The sequence below is a fragment of the Salmo trutta genome, chromosome 6 (assembly GCF_901001165.1).
Source record: "Salmo trutta chromosome 6, fSalTru1.1, whole genome shotgun sequence".
Taxonomy (NCBI): Eukaryota; Metazoa; Chordata; class Actinopteri; order Salmoniformes; family Salmonidae; genus Salmo; species Salmo trutta.
In genome coordinates this window covers 49611081-49636549 of record NC_042962.1, presented here as the reverse complement: position 1 = coordinate 49636549, position 25469 = coordinate 49611081, and the positions used below count along the sequence as shown (strand labels likewise).

The 25469-nt window shown below is 44.1% G+C and overlaps 3 protein-coding genes across 7 annotated transcripts in view; 2 read left to right on the top strand and 1 right to left on the bottom strand.

The window, feature by feature from the left end:
* The window catches only part of LOC115196123 (claudin-10-like), a 30079-nt gene extending 27223 nt beyond the window's left edge, over positions 1–2856 (top strand). Inside the window, exons 2-6 of the mRNA XM_029756715.1 lie at positions 61–374; positions 859–1020; positions 1104–1185; positions 1318–1416; positions 1991–2856. Coding sequence (XP_029612575.1) covers positions 61–374; positions 859–1020; positions 1104–1185; positions 1318–1416; positions 1991–2147 — 814 coding nt within the window. The 3' untranslated portion in view covers positions 2148–2856. The remainder of the gene's footprint in view (positions 1–60; positions 375–858; positions 1021–1103; positions 1186–1317; positions 1417–1990) is intronic.
* A 1564-nt stretch (positions 2857–4420) lies between these two features.
* On the top strand, positions 4421–6841 carry LOC115196122 (claudin-10). Of its 2 annotated transcripts, XM_029756712.1 has the most exons (5): positions 4423–5338; positions 5646–5807; positions 5913–5994; positions 6117–6227; positions 6333–6841. In XM_029756712.1, the coding sequence occupies exons 1-5, from the start codon at positions 5107–5109 to the stop codon at positions 6730–6732; spliced, it is 987 nt and encodes a 328-aa protein (XP_029612572.1). In that variant the 5' UTR covers positions 4423–5106; the 3' UTR covers positions 6733–6841. The 2 variants fall into 2 exon arrangements, with proteins under 2 accessions (XP_029612574.1, XP_029612572.1); XM_029756714.1 differs by lacking the exon at positions 6117–6227 and having other exon boundaries at positions 4421–5338.
* Positions 6842–12380: 5539 nt separating this feature from the next.
* LOC115196113 (zinc finger protein Dzip1) lies at positions 12381–25110 on the bottom strand. Of its 4 annotated transcripts, none has more exons than XM_029756693.1 (19): positions 25012–25110; positions 23901–24059; positions 22978–23574; positions 21017–21101; positions 20548–20684; positions 20279–20425; positions 20021–20146; positions 19866–19928; positions 19590–19718; positions 19244–19292; positions 18988–19038; positions 18453–18512; positions 17908–18065; positions 17482–17686; positions 14199–14352; positions 13612–14015; positions 13297–13424; positions 12987–13149; positions 12381–12894 (listed from the first exon to the last, which is right to left on the bottom strand). In XM_029756693.1, the coding sequence occupies exons 2-19, from the start codon at positions 23913–23915 to the stop codon at positions 12815–12817; spliced, it is 2751 nt and encodes a 916-aa protein (XP_029612553.1). In that variant the 5' UTR covers positions 23916–24059; positions 25012–25110; the 3' UTR covers positions 12381–12814. The 4 variants fall into 4 exon arrangements, with proteins under 4 accessions (XP_029612553.1, XP_029612554.1, XP_029612555.1 ...); XM_029756694.1 differs by having other exon boundaries at positions 21017–21056; XM_029756695.1 differs by lacking the exon at positions 18453–18512.
* Between the last annotated feature and the right edge of the window lie 359 nt (positions 25111–25469).

Here is a 25469-nt window from a genome sequence, read left to right as displayed (position 1 = left end):
ACCTCCTAACCATTCATCCTGGACTGCCTCTCTGCTCTGCTCTCCATCCACTATCTTTAGCGCCACAGACGTACAGTCTCATCTGCCGCAGTTGCCGTTAACCAGCTTACCTGACCCAGCTCTACAACAGACAGCACAGGACTATCTGAGGAGGATGAGCAACATGGCCACGGAGATCGTTGCCTTCATCGTGACCATATCTGGATGGATCCTGGTCTGCTCCACGTTGCCTACTGACTACTGGAAGGTGTCCTCCGTGGATGGGACGGTCATCACCACGGCGACCTTCTGGTCCAACCTGTGGAAGACCTGCGTCACGGATTCTACAGGAGTGTCCAACTGTAAAGATTTCCCCTCCATGCTGGCTCTGGATGGTCAGTTCAAACTTTAGCTGGTTGCTATTTTTGCTGTGATGTTGCATTGTCATTGTAATTGTATGTGATTATGTGCATTTCTGTGTTAGCGTGTGTTTGTGTGTGTGCATGCGTGGGTCTGTTTGTGACTGTAATGGAGTTATGTGTGTGATTTCTTTGACCTAATCACAGATGTCTTACATCCTGAACATCCGTCTCCTGGGATGAATGGCTGGCTTTGAAAAAAGTGGTATTTGGAATTTGATAACCCTATTGGTTTGTTGGCTTAAGCCCAAGAGCCTCTAAAAGATACACTACCAGAGGCCAGAGTAGCATTTGAACCGGGTGTTCAAGCTGCCATTTGAGGATACAATGCTTTTAAAGTGGCAATGAGAGGAAAATTGAGAAAGTCAGAGCACTTTTACAAGTGTGAGATAACTCAGTGTTTGTCTCTTTATCTCTCTCTCTCCCTCACACCCACACACACCCACACACACCCACCCAGCGTATATCCAGGTGTGTCGGGGCCTGATGATTGCGTCTGTGTGCCTGGGGTTCTTTGGAGCCACCCTGGCCCTGATGGGAATGAAGTGTACCAGGATCGGAGGCTCAGAGAGCACCAAGGCCAGACTAGCAGGCCTCGCAGGCCTTCACTTCATACTCAGTGGTGAATATTCATTATATTGTATGCTTTTTGAACTACTCCTTGCTATTCAGACCAGAGCTGAGTCCTCTCCGTTTTCTCTGCAGGGCTTTGCTCCTTGACTGCATGCTCCCTGTACGCACACAGGATCACATCAGAGTTCTTTGACCCACTCTTTTTTGCTCAAAAGTAAGTGTTCAGCTTAACTGTGCTACTTAATGTCCTACTGTACTGCATGTAGACAAATGAAAATGCAGTGAGCAAATGTATTTACTTACTGGTCACTGGCTTTACTGGCTCTGCCCGTCCTCTCGTTGCCAGGTTTGAACTGGGCGCAGCACTCTTCATCGGCTGGGCTGGCTCTGTGCTTTGCATTTTAGGAGGACTCATATTCTGCCTCTCCTTGTCAGAGGGCTTCAGGCAAGTTTGTACAAGTAATTAAACGATGATCAATTACAGAAAAGTATTACTTTGATAGACATGTTTCCCCCCCCTTCAATTTACTCAATGTGTTATGTAATCTGTAAGTACTGTACGTATCTCAACATCATGTTGACTGAGATACAGAAATCGAAAGTTATCTATAACAGAGTAGACGGATCGTAAAGCCTGTCATTCAGTAAGTCAACGAAGCAGTTTAATATGAACTGTAATTAAGTTGTTTAAGTACTGGCATATCCAGGGATCACTGTCAACATCTTGTCTCATAGTGATAACAGTATAAGGACATGCACTGTATGTTGACGACTGAATGTTTTCTTTGTGTATAGCATCGACGTATTTATGGGAAAGTCACCTTGGGTGGGGGGGCCTAGGGAACTAGTGTACGGGGTGGGATGAGGTAACAGGCTACTTCAATAACTGTCACTACAATTGGCCTAGATCCGGAGACTTCTCTGTCTTCTGAACTCTAACTTTTTTTTTGTTTTTACCATGGAAATGGAATGAGGACACTGTCTATCTGAAAGGAGTAACCCTTAGTGTTTTCCTCTAGTCGAGCAGAGTACTCCTACAGTGGTGCTACGTCTATGGTAACCAAGCGTCACAAACCCGGCAAGTCTGCCAACAGCTTCTACAAATCGGCAGTTTCCACAGACCCCCGCGACCCAGCAGAACACTCAAGGCAGTTTGGAAAGAACGCCTATGTGTGACAACGGACGGACCACTGGCGTTGCCATATGGTCATATGAGGTGACCGTGGACTATTTGACCCTTGGGCTAAGCTTGTTGAGGTCACCTTTTCATACCTCTTCAACCAGAACCCCAATTCCTTATTGAGACGGATTCCTGTGTGATTACATTACCTAAGGGTGTGATGCATGCTACCTGCTTTTATTTTCCTTAATATCGCACTTCTTTCCAATGCACTGTACATAGAACATTGTTTTTGATATCTTCTCTGCCAAAGGAGACTCCTTACTGTCCCTGTGCTTCTGCTGTATAACTGACTTGAACGATGTCACCCCATGTGGCACAAACAATGCTGGTGGAAATAACCCTTGAAATCAGCAAGAGGAAATAGATTGTTGGCTCCTCTCTAAAACCACATTAGGTAATAGGTCTCTTCTGTCAACGGGCGATAAACAAAAAAAATCAGATAAGCTTGTTTTCTTCACAGGGCAGGAAATTCGGTTGGCTAGGATGACAATATGAACTCCTGGGTCACCTTGAAGGGACAAATGAACTGGTGCTCTTCCAAATCCATTGTTGTTCATTAGATATGCCTCAAGAACAAATATCAGGAATATGTGTCTGTTTGAGGTCATCTAAAGACATTACTCGATTGGTTAATTCCTGTACATCTCCCAATATGTTGTAAACAGTGGCAATGTCAATAAATGTTGTTTTTTTTGCATACAAGAAGGAGTTCAGTGATCATTTTTCTCTGAATGATCCGATGAAAGAGCATGAATTAAGTATAAAGAAAAGGGCGATTGAATAAGTGGACTTTTTAATTTGGGGGTTTATCACTTTGACATGGACCTCTGTATGAGAGTCTCATGACAACTACCTCCGGAACTCAACTGTGGAGCCAATGCCTGTCTGCCATATGCTGTCACTCTTTAGCAGACCACAAGCGAAGCCTAGATGAAGGAAGAGTCAATAGAGAGCATTGTGTGCTCTCAAGAACTGTCAAGTTCTTGTATTTTTGCAATATACCTCACACTGAAAGATGGGCCCCCTACCAGCCACCACAGACAGAAAGGGGCTTCCGTTGCCTCGACTGATCACAGAGTTACCAATCAACAGCAGTCCTGCCCCAGTTGATCTTTGTTCGGACTCGGATATGGGAATCGGAAGTTTCCCCCTGCCGCCTGCCATCTATCTCCACCTTCTGATCAATGGAAACCTTAACCCTGTTACGCGAATCCTCTTGGCCCTCCGAGCCGGGGGACTCTCACCAGCTGGCATTGGGCTACAGCTGGCAGCCGCCCCGTGCTCCCTGCTCCAGTCCTGTGTATCCGTAAACAAGTGTCGGGTGTCCCGCAGCTCTGGTTGGTCAGAGGACCTACTCTGACTACGCTACTCTGTTTAGATGATAGCAAGACATCTAGACAAAATCAATAATGGTGAGTGATTTCCCATTTTGATGTCCATATTTTTCAGAATGAATCAAGAGATGAATGCCATATTTTTTTTTTTAACAGTTTTATTGTATGCAATAAGTCTAGGATTCCTAATTTGGATGGATTGAAGTATCAGAATGGCCACATGATTCACAAGCATCCATAATTCATGATTATTTTGTTACATCAGATTCTACATTCCAACATGAAGGCCACCAGCAGAATCCTTGCCCCAAAAAGTTTATTTCTGCCAAATTTACAGCAAATACTTTCTGTACAAAATACACAAGTTGAGTCTGATTCGGACTGTGGTTGAGGCACAGTTTGGTTGCCAAGACAACCAAACTGTACCTCAGTCAACAAGACACCACCAGACCGTATGTCTATACTTTATTTAGAGGACCATAGAATCAAACTATTGACAGATAGAAATTCAAACAATGTTCTGTGTATGCATCTTTGGATGGAATCTGACTTAATATTTCTTAAACTATCATGGTAGGTTATTATGCAGCATGTATTTGTGCTTTATAACCCATGATTAACGTGAGGCCCTGCCAGCGAACACAACCACTCTTTTGTTCTTTCTCCGTTATTAGCCCTTCATTAATGAAAAGCATGAATTACCACCATATAGGTCCATGCATCACAACAGTGGGTCCATTCCAATGTCCCATCTACTTTGCCAATAAGCCGAGGGACTCGGTACAAAGAAGACCCTTCTCATCTTCACTCACCACAAGAAAATCCATCATTCCCCATGCAACTAATACCATCAGAGAGAGCCGTGGATTTAAGCATAATTATATGAGGTCAAAGACGTTATGTTTTAATTATATAAGTGAAGCAGGCAGCACACCTAGCTAATAACCTACCGCAGCCCGAGGCAATGTCAACGGACAATGGAAACGCTTCAACAGACTCTGAAGTTTTAATTCCTCAGGTAATGAGTTCTTATTGAACTAGTTAAGGTCAGACCAGCACTTTATTTAAAATAATGATGATCTTGAGATGAGGTCAAGTTTTTCCCATAGCTTTTAGGCCATACTAGGTCATGTTTATGTCCTCCGAATACATTTGATCAGAATTAGTCAAATAAATCAAAAACCCAAGAAATCAGCTTGGGACATAGAGATGGATGTTTTTGAAACGTGAGATAAACGCTTAGGTCAACATTTTTAGCACCCAAACAAGATTCTGGGAACCTGAGCAGCATCAGACCCATATCCACCCTCATGCAGTATGGGAAAAGTGCCAACCAGGTAGAGTGACAAAATGACTGTCTCCTTAGTCACACTGAGCCCTGCTACCAAGCTGTATGACTAGGATGAGCAGGTTTCTTCTACAGCACAACACAGCAGGAGACTCCACTGGACGGTGGCTCCACCAAGGAGACACACCATTGTATAGACGAGAGAAAAAGGAATCGCCAATAAGTCAGATCTTGAGAAAAGAAACGCAAGAGACACAGTCATAATAAGGTAACTTGAGGGTTATCTAGATATAGAGCATATAGACTGACTCCACACACCGGAGTATCAGGATGAAAATCCGCGTGATGCAGATCTGGGGCTTCCTGATGACAGTGCTGGGCTGGATCTTTGTGGCATGCACCATGGCCATGGAGGGCTGGAAGGTCACGTCTATCGGGGGCATGGGCGGCTCGGCTGTCATCAAGGTGGCCTGGTACTGGTCTAACCTGTGGAAGGCCTGCTTCACCGACTCCACTTCTGTCACCAACTGCCAAGACTTCCCTGTGCTCTGGTCCGTGGACAGTAAGTACCATAGAGACATGCATAACATATTGTGTTCTAATTCTACGGTGGGTATGAAGTTGTATATTAACAAGAGGGACACATCTGAAGACAGCCTGTAAAGTTAATTTACCCCCCAAAAATAGGGTTTAAAACAAATTCTGTTAATATGTGACTATTACTGTACTCTATCATTTAAGCAATGCAGACAAACTTCTGTGAGTTTAGACTGTTTCAGTACAGTCACATTGGTTATTCCACTGACGTTATAAAGCCTACCGTAGTGTAAAAATGTGACCTTGCGTTTGGTTGTGTTCTTATCAACCAGACCACATCCAGATTGTGAGGGGCCTGCTGATGGGTGCTCTGTCTGTGGGGATGCTGGGGTTCGTACTCAGTCTGATTGGGATGGAGTGCACCTTCCTCGGGGGCAAGGACAAGGCGAAGCACAGGAAGCTCTTCACCGGAGGAGTCTGTCACATCATCAGCGGTAAACATATTCTTTCAGGCGACTTCTCCCTCTGTGAAAGCAACCTGGTCGACGCATGCTGTAGCAGATCGAGAGTAGCTGACTGACTCACTTCGTCTTATGCAGGCTTTCTGGCTGCGTCGGGGTATGCTGTCTACGCAAAATACGTCTCCGGGGAATACTTCAACCCCTATTTTGACGGATTAAAGTGAGTTGACTTGGATGCAGGTTTTTCCATTCAGTTACAAGATAATATTGATTCTCTCTCTCTCTCTCTCTCTCTCTCGCTCACACACACACTAACACACACACACTAACACACACACACAGGTTTGACCTAGGGACTCCTCTGTTTCTTGGCTGGGTGGGATCAGCTTTCCATATGACAGGGGGTTGGTTCTACTTGGTCTCTGTGTGCAAACTACTCTGTGGGGACAAGAGGTGAGTAAATGCATAGTCATGCTCATCATGGAATAGTTATTCATTTATTCATAATAAACTTGTCATTGATTTATTCTTTCTCATTTTGTATGTTATCTCTCCCAGCAAAACTATAGTCATCCCTGAACTTCCCGAGGTTGAGAGGGACCAGGCCAAGTCCACCACAGCACAGTCCCCAGTGTCCCCGATCACCTCCAAGATCAAGGTTTCATCTGCATCTAAGATTTCTTCCAAAGCTGCACACTCAGATGTGTCCGCCATCTCCTCAAAGTCTGGTCAGTCCAGTCGTGCGTCCAAATCAGAGCGGTCTGGGCGGTCCTCAAAATCCGTGCAGTCCTCGAAATCTGCCGGTGGGTCTTTGACGTCTGGTCGTTCATCGAGGTCGAGGTCTCATGGGTCAGTAGACTCTGAGGTGAGCAGCGGCAGCAGTAGTACAGTGTCCTCTTTATCCAGTGGGTCAAGGAGGAGAGAGAGAAAACCGTTTATCAAAAACTCCTACATATGACCTGGTTCTGTGCATTGTATGTGTGATTTTGACTGCATTTTACATTTTAGTCATTTAGCAGACGCTCTTATCCAGAGCGACTTACAGTAGTGAATGCAAACTTTTCATACATTTCATTTCATGCCTTTTTTTTTTTGTACTGGCCCCCCGTGGGAATCGAACCCACAACCCTGGTGTTGCACACACCATGCTGGCGTTGCAAACACCATGCTCTACCAACTGAGCCACAGGGAAGCCAGACCGAACTGAAGTAACAATTGTATATACTGTATATGATGATTAGGGCTGTCAGAGTTAATCCGTTAACTTTTTGGAATTTTAGTGAACTAATGTTTTTTTAAATCGGGATTAATCGCATTGTCTGAAAGCTTTCAAAATACAGTGAGAACATCCAAAATACATAATTTACACAGCTAAAAACAACAATTCGATGTCAAAACACGTTAACAATGAGGTTAAATTAAGTGTGCTTTATCAATTTACCTGATTTGCTAACCGTTACTTTGGACAACTCAATTTGAGCAAATTCTGAATTTGCGATGAATCGCGATGAATCACAACAAATCCTTTGATTAACTCGGTTAAATGTTTAAATCGTATGACGGCCCAATGATGATCCAATTGTGAATCTTTATGTGGGGGAAAGTCTCTGTATCTAATGGCCTTTTTATCCTGGGAGTGTTTCACGATCATCAAATAAACTGCTTCATCACATTCATTGTTTCATGTATTGCTATTGATAATGTGATTTAAAGCAGGACTTTTCTGCATTTTGACCAAGCTCTCTCTGACTCCGTGTTCTTGTTGTTCTCCATTTTCAAATGATTAAACTGTAGTCTAATCAAAATCAAGTTATTTTAAGGTCTATAAATAATCACCAACTCTTTCAGATGTTACTTTCCTAATATTGTCAGCAGTCATACCTGCCAAAGCAGTCAGGGAGGTTGCCTGTAAACAGTCTGTTTTTGGTGTTGCCACTCAATTCTGCCCGGACACTATTTCCTATTTAAACCAAGAGTGATATGCGGCACAGCTGACAGACCGATGCTCCCATCTTGTGCTCTTCTAAATTAATATGGAATCCTTTTTAATGGATGCATTTTTGTGAATTCCGTGACTAGATTGGATAAAATCAGTAACCTTGTAATAGTTCCATTAACTTACCCTCGGTAGTCCCTGTGTGGTAGTCCCCACCTGTCCAGACAGAGGAATGTGGAGGAGGTTGGTTCAGATCCTGGGACTCGTGGTGTCCATGCTGGACTGGGTGTTTGTGGCCTGCACCCTGGCTATCGACTACTGGAGGGTGGCCCAGGTCGGGGGCCAGGGTGGGTCCTCAATCGTCAGTGTGACCTGGTTCTGGTCCAACCTGTGGAAGGACTGCTCTGAGGACTCTACCACTGTGGTCAACTGTGTGGACTTTGGGGTTCTGAGGACGGTGAAACGTGGTTTGAGTACTAGAATCTCTCATCTCGTATCTGGCATCTCTGTGTGGAATAATCAGGAGTCGTACGGGTGAAGTGTCTGTTAATATGAATGTTTCTCTAAATTGAACTTAATTAATTAAAGCATATTGGCAGGTCAACACAGCTATGATACATAGTGACTAATACAACGATACATGATATTTGTGATATATTTTATTTGGCTAAGCTAAGTTCAATTCATTTTGTATATAATGTTACAGTAATTGATTAGCCTCCAAAGCAATGAGATCTGTCTGTGTTACACAGCGTACATCCAGGGAGTGAAAGGGCTTCTGATGATTGGTCTAGCCCTGGGGCTGGTGAGAACTGTGTTTTTCTTTGTTGGAATGGAGTGCCCTTCCATTGGAGGAAACCAGAGAACCAATGACAAACTGCTATTAACAGCTGCCTCTCTCAGGACACATACCGTAGAAATCACCTTAACTTAGAGGGCTTAAACTTCCTCATCCCGACTATATGTTTTTCTTCTTTGTCATTGGTTCCTAATCCCTGACGCATCATCATGCAGGCGTCTCAGACATCAGCAGTTGTTGTTTATGAACACAGTCGCAGCAGCCATTTTTACATGCCAAAGCAGACCCATCAAAACTAAGGCAATGTCGCAAATAGAACAATCTGAGGGAAGATGTTGGAATAACAAATCGTATGGGAATATCAAGCTGTTTTTTTTCTACATTTTTCCCTACTCGGGTATGATATTGGATCTGCTCTTTGGCTTGGCCTAGTGGGATGCTTCCTCCTCATATTATGACCCATACTGTTCTCTGACACTATATTGACAGTAGCCCATTCAAACAGGTTAAATGTACAGTACAGTACAAGTATAAGCGTACATGCCTGATTTACATACAACACCACATAAGCATGCTTCTCTAAATGAATGGTGTATTTTCAGTCTACAATGCCATTTGCATAAATTTTGAGTGCATGTTTTCTGAATATATGTTAATTCTCTAGCAGGGTGGAATTAGCCCCCTCTTCCAGATCTCCCATGGTGCCCCTCACCAGAGAATTTTGGACTAGAGAAAACAGCCAATCAAAACAGTCACAGGAGCCAAAGGTATCCAACAAGTCCCACCTCTACAGTGATTGGTTGTGATCGTGTGGCATGTTGCACTGGGATTGAATTTTTTTTTTGTTATGTAGCTGTTCCATGTGTATTAGCATGTTCTTTTTCATTTTAAAATGCTATTTTAATTATTGTGGCAAAACAAAAATCCAATAAAGATCTACTTTGGGATACTGTCCTCAGCTCTACAGGTTATATTACATAGATCATTATCAGTTTGTTCAGAGAATATTGACATGAATCAGTTACATGCACCAGTGTCTTGTGACCTTAGCCGGGAGGGAGCAGTTCATCCACTGTGATTTGAGATAAAGGGCTATGAGAGAGAGACCTAGTCAAACCCCCATACGAGGGGAGGGAGGAAACTTTTTATGAATCCCCATCCCTGATGCTATCTCCCCCTGGATCGTGTGAAAAGAGACGTTTGCATACTGAGCAAAACACTGTGAAATAAGCCAAACTTCCACAATGCTGGTTTGACTGGGAGGCATCAGTGACATAACAATGCAAGTGCCTGGCTGCACCTTGACTTCCACAGACCAAAGATCCCTGAGCAACTCTGGAACTTCACCCCAGCTTTGTTCACTACACCCATCTCTCAGGTAAATCCTCTTCGTAAACTTAGCTTTTTTCCCCCGTTACCACTGCCAAGCTCGAGGAGAGCATCCTCCTTATCACCATCATCATGAAGCATAGGACGGTGATGATGTACATGGAGATAGGCTGCTTGTGTCGTGTCTGGCTGGATTCTGGTGAGCTCCGCCCTGGCTATAGAGCACTGGACCTGGTCTGAAGTGGGAAGCGTGGAGCTCACCACCGGCAACTACTTCTCTAACCTCTGGAAGGACTGTGTCTCAAACTCAACGGGGGTGTCCGACTGCGAAGAGTACCCCTCCATGGTGGACCTACCAGGTATGTTCTGGTCAGCTTGTCACAACTTCCATGGATGTGTGATTCTGTCTTAATATGGACACCGAACATCTGATGATACATGATGGGATATTGACTCTTACAACTTGGAGGGTTGTAATCAAGATCTTCAGTGCAGTTCGGTGCCGTTGATTGTCATTCAGCAGATGCTCTTATACAGTACTACATTACAGGCAGATAATGGGGCAGAGCAGAAGTATGAATAGAAATATCATGATCAACATGTTGCAGACGGAAGTAGCGATACCATAGAGTGGAATCCACAAACTCCAATATACACGGAGTACACAACACATTAAAAACACCCGATCTTTCCATGACATAGACTGACCAGGTGAATCCAGGAGAAAGCTATGATCCCTTATTGACGTCACTTGTTAAATCCTCTTCAATCGGTGTAGAGGAAGGGGAGGAGAAAGCTTAAAGAATGATTTGTTTAAGCATTGAGACAATTAAAACATGGACTGTGTGTGTGTGTGCCATTCAGAGGGTGAATGGGCAAGGTAAAAGCTTTAAGTATCTTTGAATGGGGTATGGTAGTAGGTGCCAGGCACACCGGTTTGTGTCAAGAACTGCAACGCTGCTGGCTTTTTCACACTCAACAGTTTCCCGTGTGTATCAAGAATGGTCCACCACCCAAAGGACATCCAGCCAACTTCACACAATTGTGGGAAGCATTGGAGTCAACATGGACCAGCATCCCTGTGGAACACTTTCAACACATTTTTTTACATTTCAGTCATTTAGCAGACACTCTCATCCAGAGCAACTTACAGTAGTGAGTACATACATTTTCATACTGGTCCTCCATGGGATTCAAACCCACAACCCTGGCTTTGCAAGTGCCATGCTCTAACAAGTGAGCCACACGGGGCTTGTAGTATCGTGCAGAGTCCATACTCTGATGAATTGAAGCTGTTCTGAGGGCAAAAGAGGGTTGGTACAACTCAATATTAGGAAGTTGTTCCTAATGTTTTGTATACTCAGTGTATAATACATAACTGTAGTCCTGTACTTTGGCTTCCTGTTTAACTGAGTGTTCTACTCTCTGCATCAGTGTTCCTTCACTCAGTAAGGGCTCTGTCCATCTGTCCATCCATGGCGCAGCAGTCCCGAGTGGCACAGCGGTCTAAGGCACTGCATCTCAGTGCTAGAGGCGTCACTACAGACCCTGGTTTGATTCCAGGCTGTATCACAACTGGCTGTGATTGGGAGAACTATAGGGCGGTGCACCATTGGCCCAGTGTCGTCGGGGTTAGGGCTTGGCTGGGTTAGGCCGTCATTATAATTAAGAATTTGTTAACTGACTTGCCTAGTTAAATATGATAATAATAGCTGTTTTCCTCCTAGGATTTGCTGGCCTGATCGTGTACTCCTGGTGGGGTAACAAAGTAAGATCAGAGTTTGTCGATCCCAATTTACAGGCACAGAAGTGAGTGGATTTTTTCCCAATGAGACTGCTGGAACACACTAGAACAACAAGTAGTTAAGTATAAAGTATATGCTTTCTAATTTTCTCTCTTCAGATTTGAAATCGGAGCAGCGGTTTTTACTGGCTGGGGAGGCTCGCTCTTGCTCATCACCGGTGGTTTCGTACTCAGTTTCTTCTCTGGAAAGGAGTTTTTACGCTCCACGTAATACTTTCCACAAAATTCCTGCTTCACTCGAAAGACAACAGATTGCGTCAGAGGAATATATTTTGTGTCGAATATGTTCATCATCTCACAATTCTCTTGCCCCGTCTTCCAGTTCGAAGAAAAGGCACCGCAGACCTAACTCCTATGCCACAGCGCAGACCAGACGCACATACATGATGCCAAACTCTTCCAGAGTGACTCCAATGCCACAATTGGTCCAAGGGAGCAGAGGTGGCAGAAGGATCAGGACAAGGACCACTGGGACGTATAGCAGGGACGATTTAGATTGAGCTGCAGTAGCTCCTGTACTACATGAAATACACCGCTTCATATCATTGGTCGTTAGGTACCATGAAAACATTGTGGGAACTGAATCAATTTGATTTGGTAACTGTCTCACCACCTACACCTTATGTAGGACTGTTTTACTTACATATAACTGTGTTCCTTTTGTGAACTGAATTGACATCAAGGAAAGGGATGAACGTTTTCATTTGATTTAAAAAAAATAATGTTTTATCGCTTGTCTAGCATGTATAAATATTTTATATACAAAAACATTTTATTTTCTTTCATAGGACATTCAAATGTCTTACAAATGTCATGTAAATTGTTTTGACACAAATCATACAAGTACCTCACATGGAGTGCAACATCACATTTCATAAAACCTCTAAGGTGACAATTATCCTGTAGCTAATATATAATCTGTATATAAAATAAAAACACTGAAAACTGCCACAAGGCAGATGGCTACCACTGTCATAGGTGTATATCTCTAGAGATACACAGTGTCCTGAGCAGAGAGGATCTCTTCGTTAAGTCTCTTTTATATGCAACTGTTATTCTAAAACAGTATCGGTAAATCATGTATAAGTATATTTGTCTTCCAAAGAATTCCTATGGGCGTCATATTGAGTTTTATCATTGTAGAACGGTAAACCCGTATCACCTCCATATTGCTATATATCATCGTCACTCCAGTCGCTGACGGAGACCAGGCTGCTCTTCAGAGTGCTGCCGGTTCCTGCTTCATTCAAACCTGGGGAACGGATAAACATCATCAGAGGCTGAAGGTGAAGGATAAAGGGACCTGCATGGAGCCAGGTCTGTGAGAGAGAGAGTGAGACTGACCTGTTTTCTGCCCCTTCCCGGTGGATGTTCCCCAGACACTGGTAGCGCTGTCTGATTCCAGGCTCTTCCTCAAGGGGGCGGTGGGCTTGCCCACGGGGGCGGGTACCGATAGGTCATCCAACGAGGAGATATCCCAGTCATCCTCATCGTCTTCGTTTGTATACTGAAACACCACATAACAGTCCAGATGAACACGATTAGGATATGGGAACATTCTGACGTCAGCAAATGTTCTGTTTGTTCTCTATGTCTTATGTTACTCTGAGTTGATGATGACACTGCAGAGAGGAGACTAGAGAGGATTTCTCACCTTGAGTTCCCGTACGACGTCTTTGTCTTTCCTCTCTGGTAAGACGCTCACTCCCCCTAGTGGCTTCTTTGGTCCTCTGTCTGCAAGCTGCTTCTCCAGGCTCTTAGTCAAGTCCTTGACCAGGTTATCTGGAAAGACAAATATGGTCAGCACAACGCATAAAAACCTATGGGCAACAGTTTTCAATAAACACACAACTAAAAAAGAAAAGTCTGTAGTCTTGAGATATGTGTGTTGTTATCTGATATTAGCACTTAATACCACACAAACGAGTAAATCAGCCTCGTGGTGTAAAAACAACAAAAGCCCCCCTACTGTTTGTAGTCTTCTGTACGTTCCCATTCTGGTCTTTGTAGTTCTGGAGCTGTTGTGGGTCGACCTCCTCCAACTCACTCCCCTCTGTCCACTCTCCTTCGCTCTCTACCACAGTGACTGCCGTCTTGGTCGTGTTGACCGCAGTGCTTCTGGGCTGCTGGGGTTTATATGGCTGAGCCTGGGTGGTAATGGGCTGGATCTGTTTTGGGTGGCTCGATCTGGCCTGGACCGGTTTGGACAGGGTGAGTTTGTGATGGGGGGTGGTCTTGGGTTGTGTTGGTCTGGGCTGGGAGGCTCTGTGATGAGGGACTCTCTGCTCCTGTCTGGGTTTCTGAGGTGGCTCCTCCTCCTCTTCCTCCTCCTCCTCTGATGATGACTCATCGTCTGAGCTGAAGGGAGGGGTCCTACGAGGACAAAGGCAATGTCATAATTTGAAATGAACGTACAATCAATTACTCCCTTATAAGGTAATAAGAAACTGTTACCACATAAATTAAGCCAGTGGCCTCTTTAGACAGGGTGTCTATCTGGCATGCATTGAGACAAACAGCAGGAGATTCTGACTAGGTACGAGTGGAGTGGAGTACTTGGGAGTGGAGGTCTTGGCCAGGGTACTGGTAAGGGTCCGGGGGGCAGGCTGGGGGGTCGTCTGCAGCTGTTTGGCAGGCGCTGCTGGTGGTCCTGACATCACTTGGGTCACCTTGGAGGAAAGGCTGCTGGACAGCTGTCTGGTCTGGGTCACTGTAGGGAGGGACAGAACAACAACAATCAGCTGATTCGTTCGTTTTGAGGACGTCTCGAGGCCTAAGTAGGTTAAAACGGTGACGAACATGACTCCTGTTGGGAGCAGGTTAAGGCTTAAATGTTACATTGATTAAGGGGGACTTGTTTAATGTCACCAGCAGCATGCTAGCAAACTATCACAAGAGAATGGAATAGACCCACGAGATGAAACATGAACCCCTCAGCAAAAACCACATGAACATTCTTGAATGCGTTAAAAGTTCTAAGTCCTCATACTCCCCACATGCTATAGACCACCAAGTGCTAACAGTCAGTATCTGGATATGTGTGAAATGCTTGACAATGTATGTGACATCAACAGAGAAGTATATTTCCTGGGTGATTTAAATATTGACTGGCTCTCATCAAGCTGCTCACTCAAGAACAAACTTCAAACTGTAACCAGTGCCTGCAACCTGGTCCAGGTTGTCAGTCAACCTACCAGGGTAGTTACAAACAACACAGGAATTAAGTCATCAACATGTATTGATCACATCTTTACTAATGCTGCAGAATTGTGCTTAAAAAGCAGTATCCAAATCCATAGGATGTAGTGATCTCAATATAATATCCATATCTAGGAAAACCAAAGTTCCAAAGGCTGGGCCTAATATAGTGTATAAGAGGTCAGACAATAAGTTCTGTAGTGATTCATATGTTGATGTTTATTTATTTTATTTTAATTTCACCTTTATTTAACCAAGTAGGCTAGTTGAGAACAAGTTCTCATTTGTAACTGCGACCTGGCCAAGATAAAGCAAAGCAGTTCGACACATACAATAACAATAATACAGTAGAAAATATTTGTAGAGAATATTTGCTGGTCTGTGGTGTGTAATGAGGAGCAACCAGACGCTGCACTTTACACATTAATAAAATTGCTTATTCCAGTTACTAATAAGCACGCACTCATTAAGAAAATGACTGTAAAAACGGTTAAATCCCCTCGGATTGATGAGGAATTGAAAAATTGTACGGTTGAGAGGGATGAGGCAAAAGGTATGGCAAATAAGTCTGGCTGCACAACTGATTGGCAAACTTCGCGGAAAATTAAGAAATCATGTGACTAAGCTAAATAAAAATAAACTATACTATGAAACAAAGATAAGTGATATAAAGAATGATAGTAAAAAGCTTTGGAGCACCTTAAATGACATTTTGGGTAAAAAAGCCAACTCGGCTCCATCATTCATTAAAACAGATGGCTCATTTATCACAAAACCCACTGATATTGCCAACTACTTTAATGACCTTTTCATTGGCAAGATAAGCAAACTTAGGGATGACATGCCAGCAACAAACGCTGACACTACACATCCAAATATATCAGACCAAATTATGAAAAATAAGAATTGAACTTTGAATTCCGTACAGTCAGTTTGGAAGAGGTGAAAAAATGGTTGTCTATCATCAATGACAAGCCACCGGGGTCTGACAATCTGGATGGAAAATGACTGAGGATAATAGAGGACGATATTGCCACATCTTCAATTTAAGCCTTCTAGAAAGTATGTGCCATCGAGCCTGGAGGGAAGCTAAAGTCATTCCGCTACCCAAGAATAGTAAAGCCCCCTTTACTGGCTCAAATAGCCGACCAATCAGCCTGTTACCAACCCTTAGTAAACTTCTGGAAAAAAATTGTGTATGACCAGATACAATGCTATTTCACAGTAAACAAATTGACAACAGACTTTCAGCACGCATATTGGGAAGGACACTCAACAAGCACAGCACTTACACAAATGACTGATGATTGGCTGAGAGAAATTGATGACTTCAGTGCAGCTTTTGACATGATCGATCATAGTCTGGTGCTGGAAAAACGTATGTGTTATGGCTTTGCACCCCCTGCTATAATGTGGATAAAGAGATACTTTAATGGAAGCCTCTCAAACATAATCCAGGTAGAGGCAGGAATTCCCCAGGGTAGCTATTTATGACTTTTGCTTTTTTCAATCTTTACTAACGACATGCCCCTGGCTTTGAGTAAGGCCAGTGTGTTTATGTATGCGGATGACTCAACACTATACACGTCAGCTACTACAGCGACTGAAATGACTGCAACACTTAACAAAGAGCTGCAGTTAGTTTTGGAATGGGTAGCAAGGAATAAGTTAGTCCAAATATTTCCAAAACTAAAAGCATTGTATTTGGGACAAATCATTCACTAAACCCTAAACCTCAACTGCATCTCGTAATAAATAATGTGGAAATTGAGCACATTGAGGTGACTAAACTGCTTGGAGTAACGCTGGACTGTAAACTGTTATGGTCAAAACATATTGAAACAACAGTAGCTAAGATGGGGAGAAGTCTGTCCGTAATAAAGCCCTGCTCTGCCTTCTTAACAACACTATCAACAAGGCAGGTCCTACAGGCACTGGTTTTGTCACACCTGGACTACTGTTCAGTAGTGTGGTCAGGTGCCACAAAGAGGGACTTGGGAAAATTGCAGTTGGCTCAAAACAGGGCAGCACGGCTGGCCCTTAAAAGTACGCGAAGAGCTAACATTAACGACATGCATGTCAATCTCTCATGGCTCAAAGTGGAAGAGAGATTGACTGCATCATTACTTGTCTTTGTAAGAGGTGTTGACATGCTGAAGGTACCAACACCCATGCATACCCCACAAGACATGCCACCAGAGGTCTCTTCACAGTCCCCAAGTCCAGAACAGACTATGGGAGGCAAACAGTACTACATAGAGCCATGACTACATGGAACTCTATTCCACATCAGGTAACTGATGCAAGCAGTAGAATCAGATTTAAAAGCAGGTAACAATACACCTTATGGAACAGAGGGGACTGTAAAGTAACACAAACATAGGCACAGACACATGCATACACACACACATGATAACATACGCACTATACACACCCGTACACATGGATTATGCGTTGTAGATATGTGGTAGTGATGTATGGGCCTGAGGGCACACTCTTAGTGTGTTGTGACTTCTGTAATGATTGTATTGTAATGTTTTTTAAATTGTATAACCGCCTTAATTTTGCCGGACCCCAGTAAGAGTAGCGGCTGCCTTGGCAGCAGCTAATGGGGATCCATAATAAATACAAATACATCTACCTTGAGTGGGTTGTTTTGGTTTGACCCGCTGCTCGGGGGCAGAGTCACTCCCCGTCCTCTTGTCCTTCAGTCTCAGACGCAGTGTGTGAGCCACATCCTCACGGTGACGCCAGTAGTCCGGAATGTCCTTCGCCGTACTCTCTCTCTCCGAGCACAACTTAGCCATGAGATCACTGTACTCGCTGCCTCCGAGTCCCCTCAGACCCTACAGAGTTGTGTAGATTACAAAACGGAAGACGCTTAACTATCATAAAGATTATCTTTACTGGGGAAACAAATGATCCCTCAAGTCTATTAGTGAAGTCAATTTGTTTATAGGTTTTGACGGTGGATCTGTCAGGCTGACTCCTTAATGGCATAGATCTTCCACAGTGTAATTTTATAGATGCCACTGTGTATTTGTACTCATGAAGGTACAGTACATACCGGTTTGACTCCCAGGGACTCAAGCTTCTCTAGGAGTGCCTGCTCCAGGGCGGGGCGCAGCTCTCTCTTGATGTTGGGGTTCTTCCTCAGGACACTGGTCACAGAAGACGGCTGCTTCATTACAACAACTGGCTTCTTCTCAGACACGCTGGACGAGTCTATGACAAGCACCAGACAGGTACAGTACAGTTACACTTGATAACACACTGAAAATAACACTGACGCCTTTGTAGTTTCAGAGGACAGGCTGGGTAAGCATGAAAATGATTTGAGAGAGAGAGAGGTGCATATGAGCTTCCTTTTCTTCCATTTACAAAGGACCTGTGCCATAGATAACTACAGCTAACAGCCACAGGATTATGGAGAGGGACTGGCAGAAGAGGAGAACATCTTGCTGCCTTTTTGGGCCAACGTGGCTTTGACTGACTTGACTTCACAAATGCTCACTGACTACATGGCAGGCATCACAGACCAACTGACACGTCCGTGCAGAGAGCATGCATGGAGCAGACAGACAGACGCTGCTGCCGTCTAGACTGTGTTACCTTTGTCCTCCTCAGACAGCTCCTCTATAGGATCCAGTTTAGGAGCAGAGGGAGGCTGCTCTGATTGGACAACACAGGGGGTCAGAGGTCAGACAAGAGCGGGAATTAGGAGGAGGGAACTCAGGTAGAGGGAACAATAACATTGATCTCTAATGGTATCTTGTTGGGAGGTCTGATCAACAGGGAGAGATCGCTGACAGAACAGTCTTGTTACATGCTAGCATACCTTTTATTACATGCTAGCATACCTTTTGTTACATGCTAGGAAAGATGGTCAGCGGAGGCAGAGGGAAAGCCCCAGCACCAGAGCCTAATATCCAAGCTCAAGATATTATCCAGATTCAAGCTAATATCCAAATTTAGCATACCTTTTGTTACATGCTAGCATACCTTTTGTTACATGCTAGCATACCTTTTGTTACATGCTAGCATACCTTTTGTTACATGCTAGCATACCTTTTGTCTGAGCAAAAGGATGCAGATGTCTAGATTGACTGAGCTACATATTGTTGGGAATCTCCTGCTAATAACTTACCCTTCACTACTCTCTTTGGTTTAGGCTCTGGTGCAGGGGCTGTTATGATCACTGAAACATACAAAGTAGGAACAATAGTCAGTAGTAACAGGTTCTTTACAGAACTATAAACAGCAAATATCCAAGTTCAAGCTAACATCCAGATTAAAGCTAATATCCAAGCTCAAGATATTATCCAGATTCAAGCTAATATCCAAATTTGACAAATATAAACATAGTAATACAAAAGATAGAGTCAAAGAAAAAGTATGCATACCTGGAACTTCAACTACTTTAGTAGGTGGATTTGAGGACATATGCTTTATCTGTGAAATGAAGAAGTACAATTATCTACATTTCTTAATTATATATATTTTTTAAATGTTTTGTATGTTTTGTATTCAACCCCTGCTGTTGAACCCCTAATTTAACTTCTTAACATGCTTATGAAGTCAGAGTGGCCCTGACGACAACACTATATGAGTGTGTGAAAACATGACACGTCCATCCGGCGCCATCAATCCAGGATTACCTGTATGAGGGCCAAGTAGGCGCCCAGTTTCCTCATTTTCCCAGCTGCCCCGGTGGTCGGGTCGCCAGGGGGTGGTGGTGAGTGAACTGACCTGCTCTCGCTGAGAGACGATGATTAGGTCCCGCTCCTGAAGCCGCTGGTCACTCTCCTCCTTCTGCCTCTGGCTCTGCTGCTGCCACTCCGCCACAGACGACTCCAACCTGCTAAACTGATCCCGCCACTGAGAGGAGACATAGGACAGACATAGACGTTAGAGATCCCACTGCGATGGCTGCCTCTTTCCCTCTGCCTCCGCTGACCATTAACTATTCAACAGAACTCACAAGTAGTTCTGTTAACCAGTATTCTTCATGAAAACTTCAGATACCTGATTCTTTTCGCTCTCATGGTTAGCCTTCATTTTTTCAATTTTTGATGTAAACCTTTCTTCCTGTAACAAAATAAATAGTTGATACATTGTTGTTGTTTTTTTAATCACAACTTGAAATATTTAAAGATAAGACGTACTGCTTAGCTGCTTACCAGTTTCTTGTGTTTCTGATCCATCTTCTGGACCACAACCTTGTTTTTTTCATCCATGTCTTGGTCAGTCTGCTGGGGAGCAGGACTGGGCCTCCTCTCAGGAGTGGTCATCTTGAGATCCACTTTCTGTACAGATCACATCCAATCATTTAAACAAAAACCTCCCTGACTTACAGAACCAAATCACCAACGCACCAGTTTGAATTGGACACAGAACCATGAAAGTCAGTGCTTTGCCAAATGGACTAGTGGACTCACTTGTTGAAGAAGAGCGTTCCTGTTGTGAAGCATCTCTATCTCCCTCCGGAAACCGTCTCTCATCTCCTCCATCTTCCTGTGTTCTTCTTCCTTCCAGCTCTCTAGCTTTCTCATCAAATCCTGGTGCATGGACTGCTGGTCTCTTTCCTACAGATGAAAAGAGAATGAAAATGGTCAAAAGCTCTAAACAAATACGCAACTGCAAACATTGCGTTCAGTAACGAAGATAATCAATGCCATGGAAACAAGCACGGTTCTTATTGTCCCACCTGAGAGGCTTTGGCCAAGAGGGCTTGCCTCTGTGACTCCAGCTCAGATGTGGTGTAACTCAGCTGCACTTTCAGCCGACTGATCTCCTCTTCATCTGCAATGCTCTTCACTTTCCTCTGGTTGCCTGTCCTTAACTCTGAGAGAAACAATAACAGAGACAAACTAATGGATAATAAGTTAGCCTAAGTAGTGTTTCAGGGCCGGCCTCAAAGATATACATCTCTCTCTTTCTGCTAGACTCTGTGGGAGTGTGTGACATGTCTAATGCTGCTGCAGGGATGTCATAGGAACGGGTTTTCCAGCATTGTAGGAACACTGTGGTGCGCTTGGGGACACCCATACCAGTGGGACTCCCTATAGGTGACAGGGTGGTTGGCTGCAGCGAACCTTCTTACCTGACTGACGGTTACTTTCCCTACCGTTCTCTCTACACTGATGATCAAGCCTTTTAAAGCTCTCTTGACTTACGGCTGTCGTACTCGTCTGGATGGCGACGTTGCATATGATTCTGGAGAAAGGAGGAATTCATGAAGGCTTTATCACAATGTTGACACTAAAGGAAAAGAAAAGGAAACGGAATTATACATCTATAATACATTCCCATGCAAAGATTGCAACGAATCAATGGTCTGAACACATGTTGTTTGCTACCTTCACTTATAGATCAAATGTACAGCCAATTTCGTAATAGGCAACTTGGGCTGTGTGCACAAAATGAACACATCTGAACCCAAAGCTCAAGCCGCGACTATACTACCTACCAATAAGCTTTAGGGACTGTTTCCTGGGAGACAGATCTACATAGCGTGTGTGACGTGATTCACCCCGTATGCCTGGCGTCACCTCGCTCCAGCTCACAGGGGGAGTGACAGACGGGACAGATTAAACGCCGGAGCACCCACATCACACGCCACATTTAACGCCCGACACCAACACAGCACGCATGTGTGCCTTCACCCTGTACCGATACCTTGTTGCCTCGCGTGCTGGTGCTCTACCATGCTGCAGGGGAAGTGGTGGTTTCTACAACAGAGGCCCTTGTTGTTGTGTGCTGTAATTGCATTGCTGCTCTGGAATAACTTTGGAAATGGCCAGTGAAATTGAATTAGGTCCGGTCATTGATAGAATCAAGGCGGTTGTGTGTCTGTTGGCATCCGTTTGCCGTGTCTTAATGTGCGAGACGGTAATTAAAAAAGCGGACTAAAACGTTCATTTTCTAGATTGCATTGACAACACACAGGCTGAAATAGGCAGGATGCTTCTTGAATGATAAAAGTACTACAATTTAGGCAACATTTCTGCGAATTGCAGACAATTAGGCTAGATACTGTGTATCAGATACACTGTGCATTTTGTATATCTGCTGAAGTTCCTGTATCTGTAAATGTAGCTTGACGCAATACATTTAGAGTACCTGTGTGAAACAATCAACACATCGAGGTCTATTTTTGGATGCACGGTGGCCCATCAATTATTGAGCTGTACAGACGCCTCGGTTATCAACGTGCCTGTTAGCCGGGCAGGGCACTCTCACCTAGCAACAATGCTCAGTCATATGAAACACTAGGTGTTGCCTTGGCAACAGCTGGGCCCTATTCAACAGCAATGCCCTTTAATAATATAAGGAACCTTCTGTTCTACATCTGTACAATAAACGCACCCATTTCTGGTGTAGAAAATAGAACAGCATCAAAACGACACGTTGACGCGAGACCAATGTCATTATGGAAACAAGAATGAGGGTGGGGGAGGTGGTTCAGTCATTTTGGTTCCGTCTCTTGCCACCCTTTTGTAAGTGGATTAAAAGAAGTAGGTCTAATTATCCCCAGCTGACACCATCTGCTCAGAGCACAATCCTATTGTTTATGTCCCAAAACAAAGCTGATAATGATTACGTCTACCAATCCTTATAAAGTGGCCACATTACAGCTACGGGACGAGGTCAACCTATTTCCAATACTATGTCTCTGATTTAAATGGTATAATTAACTTAAACCAAATTTGATTTGTCACAAGCGTCGTAAACAACAGGTAGACTAACAGTGAAATGTTTACTTACGGGCCCTTCCCAACAACGCAAAAACATTGTTGTTTTTTTAAATAAACTATTATAGAAAAATTCTAACACAAGGAATAAATTCCCATTGAGTAATGATAACTTGGCTATATACACAGGGTACAGTACCGAGACAATGTGCAGGGGTACGAGGTAACTGAGGTAAATATGTACAAAGATGAACCTCCTGTTAGCATTCTCACTCTTCTGACAATGATAATTGAACAAAGCTAAAGCAGCTCTGAATATCGCCTGGGGAACAATGGCTAAGAGGGGGACCCAAAAGGAAGAGGGGTGGGGGGACTAACTGTTGTACAATACACATGGAAACCGACACTGAGAAGAAGTGGCAGCGTGAGGAGGTGTTCAGTACCTTATGGCAATTGGTCATGTTGATCATAGCCTGCTGGTTGAGGGCAATGATTTTCTTCCTCTGCTTCAGCTCCGTCTTCAGTACCTTGGCCTGGTCCGCCTGCTTCTGCTGCTGGGCCAGGAGCTGCTGGTGCTCGTGGGCCTGGGTCTGCAGCCTCTCCTCGGCCGCCCCCAGGCTCAGGGTCAAGTACTCCTGGGAGTGCAGCAGGTACTCCACTGTCAGCTGGGCCAGGCGGAAGAGCTTGAGCAGCGCCGGGTCCACGGGGCTCTGGCAGCGGACACAACGCTCCCCCTCCACGTTGCAGAAGGTCACCCCTGTGATGTGCTCCTGCAGGGTCTGGAAGTCCAGCTCGCTGGCCACCAGGTCCACGTCCACCGCGCTGATCCGGCGCCAGTCAACGCTCTCGCGCCGCGGCCGGAATTTGAAGGGCGGGATGGTGGTGGATGTGGAGGCAGACATGGCTGGTGGTGCTGGAGGACACCGGCCACTGGAGGAGGGCTGGCTCAGGGGGGAGTTTAGGAGAGAGGGGATCCCAGCTGATGAGTGGGTCCCTTGGGTCTCTGACTGGTATGGGTAATAGACGTTATTGTAAAATGGCTGAAAAAAAAAGACATTTATACTAGGTTATTCTTTTTTATTTGATTTGTGACAGACAACAATGAATAGATTATTGCGTGCTACAGATTAGAAATGCAGCATCTCAATCAAGGTCAGGGAGAAACAAACCTTCCGCAGGTATCAAAGCAATACAACAGCAGCATGAACAGAGTATAGAATATGGAAGAAAAAAAGCAAAGATTCCACCTCTCAGCACATGAATGAACCATATGAGATGGCACAAAAAAAGGCTGAGCATTACATTCGTATTCGATGGTAATCTACCCAATTCTTTCGATGTCAAGTTGACGCCGTGTAGTCCTTACCATCGTTGATTTCATGAGGATTTATGAGATTGAACACAGAGAACGAGTAGTCGTTTCCTATTGGTGCACGCCCCCTTCAGCTGTACGCCGCGACACCGAGGCAGGGCGTCCTCTCGATCACCATGGAGACAGAACAGTGCGTCCCACTTTACGGGCTCCCTGAGGAGACATGTTATCAAAATATTGCACCTAATCAATCCTAAATGATTCCACAATGCACGCGGCTGCAGCATCAACAGCATCCTCGCAAGCTGGATGTTTTCAATGTTTTTGTAAAGCCACCCATGACACTGGCGTAATAATATATGACCAATTTGAATTAATGTTCTGCTATTCTGACCACGTGATATCTGTCTGGCTAACATCTGCAACAAAAATGCTTAAACTTCAGCCTTTTTTTCTATTTGTGCATTAAAAGCCACATAACCAATTGAGTCAAGTGAAGTGTCAAGCTCTCAAACATGCATGACGTTGCTTGATTGCTATTACCAAATCACGCAGCTATTCTCATCGAACTAACGTTACATACTTTGTAGCCCAATTTTTTTACAACTAATGACTGTTGACAAATAACCATATTTATATTCTGCAGCACCCCCCACTTCTGGTTGCCCCTCTCAAATTACGGGCACTGTGCCTCAAAACAGTTCAAGTTGGGACAAGTTGAGCCCAACAATAGAACAGAACGCATGTGGAGAAACAGTTTTAGGACTTTCTTTTTTAACGTTAGTTAGCCACCTAGCTATAAATGTAACTAGGCTATATTAGTTAATAGCGTAGTAACTAGTTATTTAGCTAGCTAAGTAACGTTTATTTTGTAGACATGAACAAAATAGAAACCAGTAAATTAGCGAGCTCACACGTCTGTATATTGAAAAACATCCTTAGCTAGGTAGCGGACTAAACTCCACTCCATGAAGGAAGACAGGAGTTTCGACCGTTAGTTACTACTGTCAGCACGCTAGCTAGCTAAATTGGCTAACGGACATTTAATTGAGCAGCAAACTAATTTATTGAACATGGACTTCATCGTACGTGCCTTTTGCGTGTATCTCATAAAATAAATAACATTCTGAACGAACTCTAAGTTTTAGTTAGAACTCAAACTTACCGTTCGCCATAGAAACAGTTTTTCCACGGGACTCGAGCTTTACTGAGATCTTCGGATGGAGTGAGACTGGAGAGACCGCGGTGACGTAGCAGCTGCTGCACACATTCCAAAAGCCCTGCTCATCCAGTGTCCCCTCAAAAGAGGGGGGAAGGGAATTAGGGAACTCAAACTGCTGAGATTTAGGAAAGGGGGATTGACAAATGTGAGTGTTAGTCTATTATCCCCTGAATACGCAATTGCATATACCATATACACATTTAGAGCCACAGTGCTTTTAACATTTGGCCGGCTGTTGGCCGTTACTTTTTAGCCACAGTCGTTGTTTTTTACAGGCAAGAAAAGCAACCGCGCAAAGGACAGGCTGCTGCGCTCAAGGTGGTGTTCGTTCTTAAGCAGTTTTTATTGGCTAAAGGACTCCCCCTTGTGGTGTAGAGGATGAACTTCCCCACAGAGATGTG

What these genes read in the sequence shown, in the direction of transcription:
- LOC115196122 (XM_029756712.1), top strand. Translation starts at nt 5,107, where the DNA reads ATGAAAATCCGCGTGATGCAGATCTGGGGCTTCCTGATGACAGTGCTG. An exon ending in AGTCTGTCACATCATCAGCG is followed by an intron (nt 5,808 to 5,912) that starts GTAAACATATTC and finishes CGTCTTATGCAG; the next exon opens with GCTTTCTGGCTGCGTCGGGG. An exon ending in CTACTCTGTGGGGACAAGAG is followed by an intron (nt 6,228 to 6,332) that starts GTGAGTAAATGC and finishes TATCTCTCCCAG; the next exon opens with CAAAACTATAGTCATCCCTG.
- LOC115196113 (XM_029756693.1), bottom strand. An exon ending in ATGAGAGCGAAAAGAATCAG is followed by an intron (nt 19,719 to 19,865) that starts GTATCTGAAGTT and finishes GTCTCCTCTCAG; the next exon opens with TGGCGGGATCAGTTTAGCAG. An exon ending in GCTGTCTGAGGAGGACAAAG is followed by an intron (nt 18,066 to 18,452) that starts GTAACACAGTCT and finishes TGCTTGTCATAG; the next exon opens with ACTCGTCCAGCGTGTCTGAG.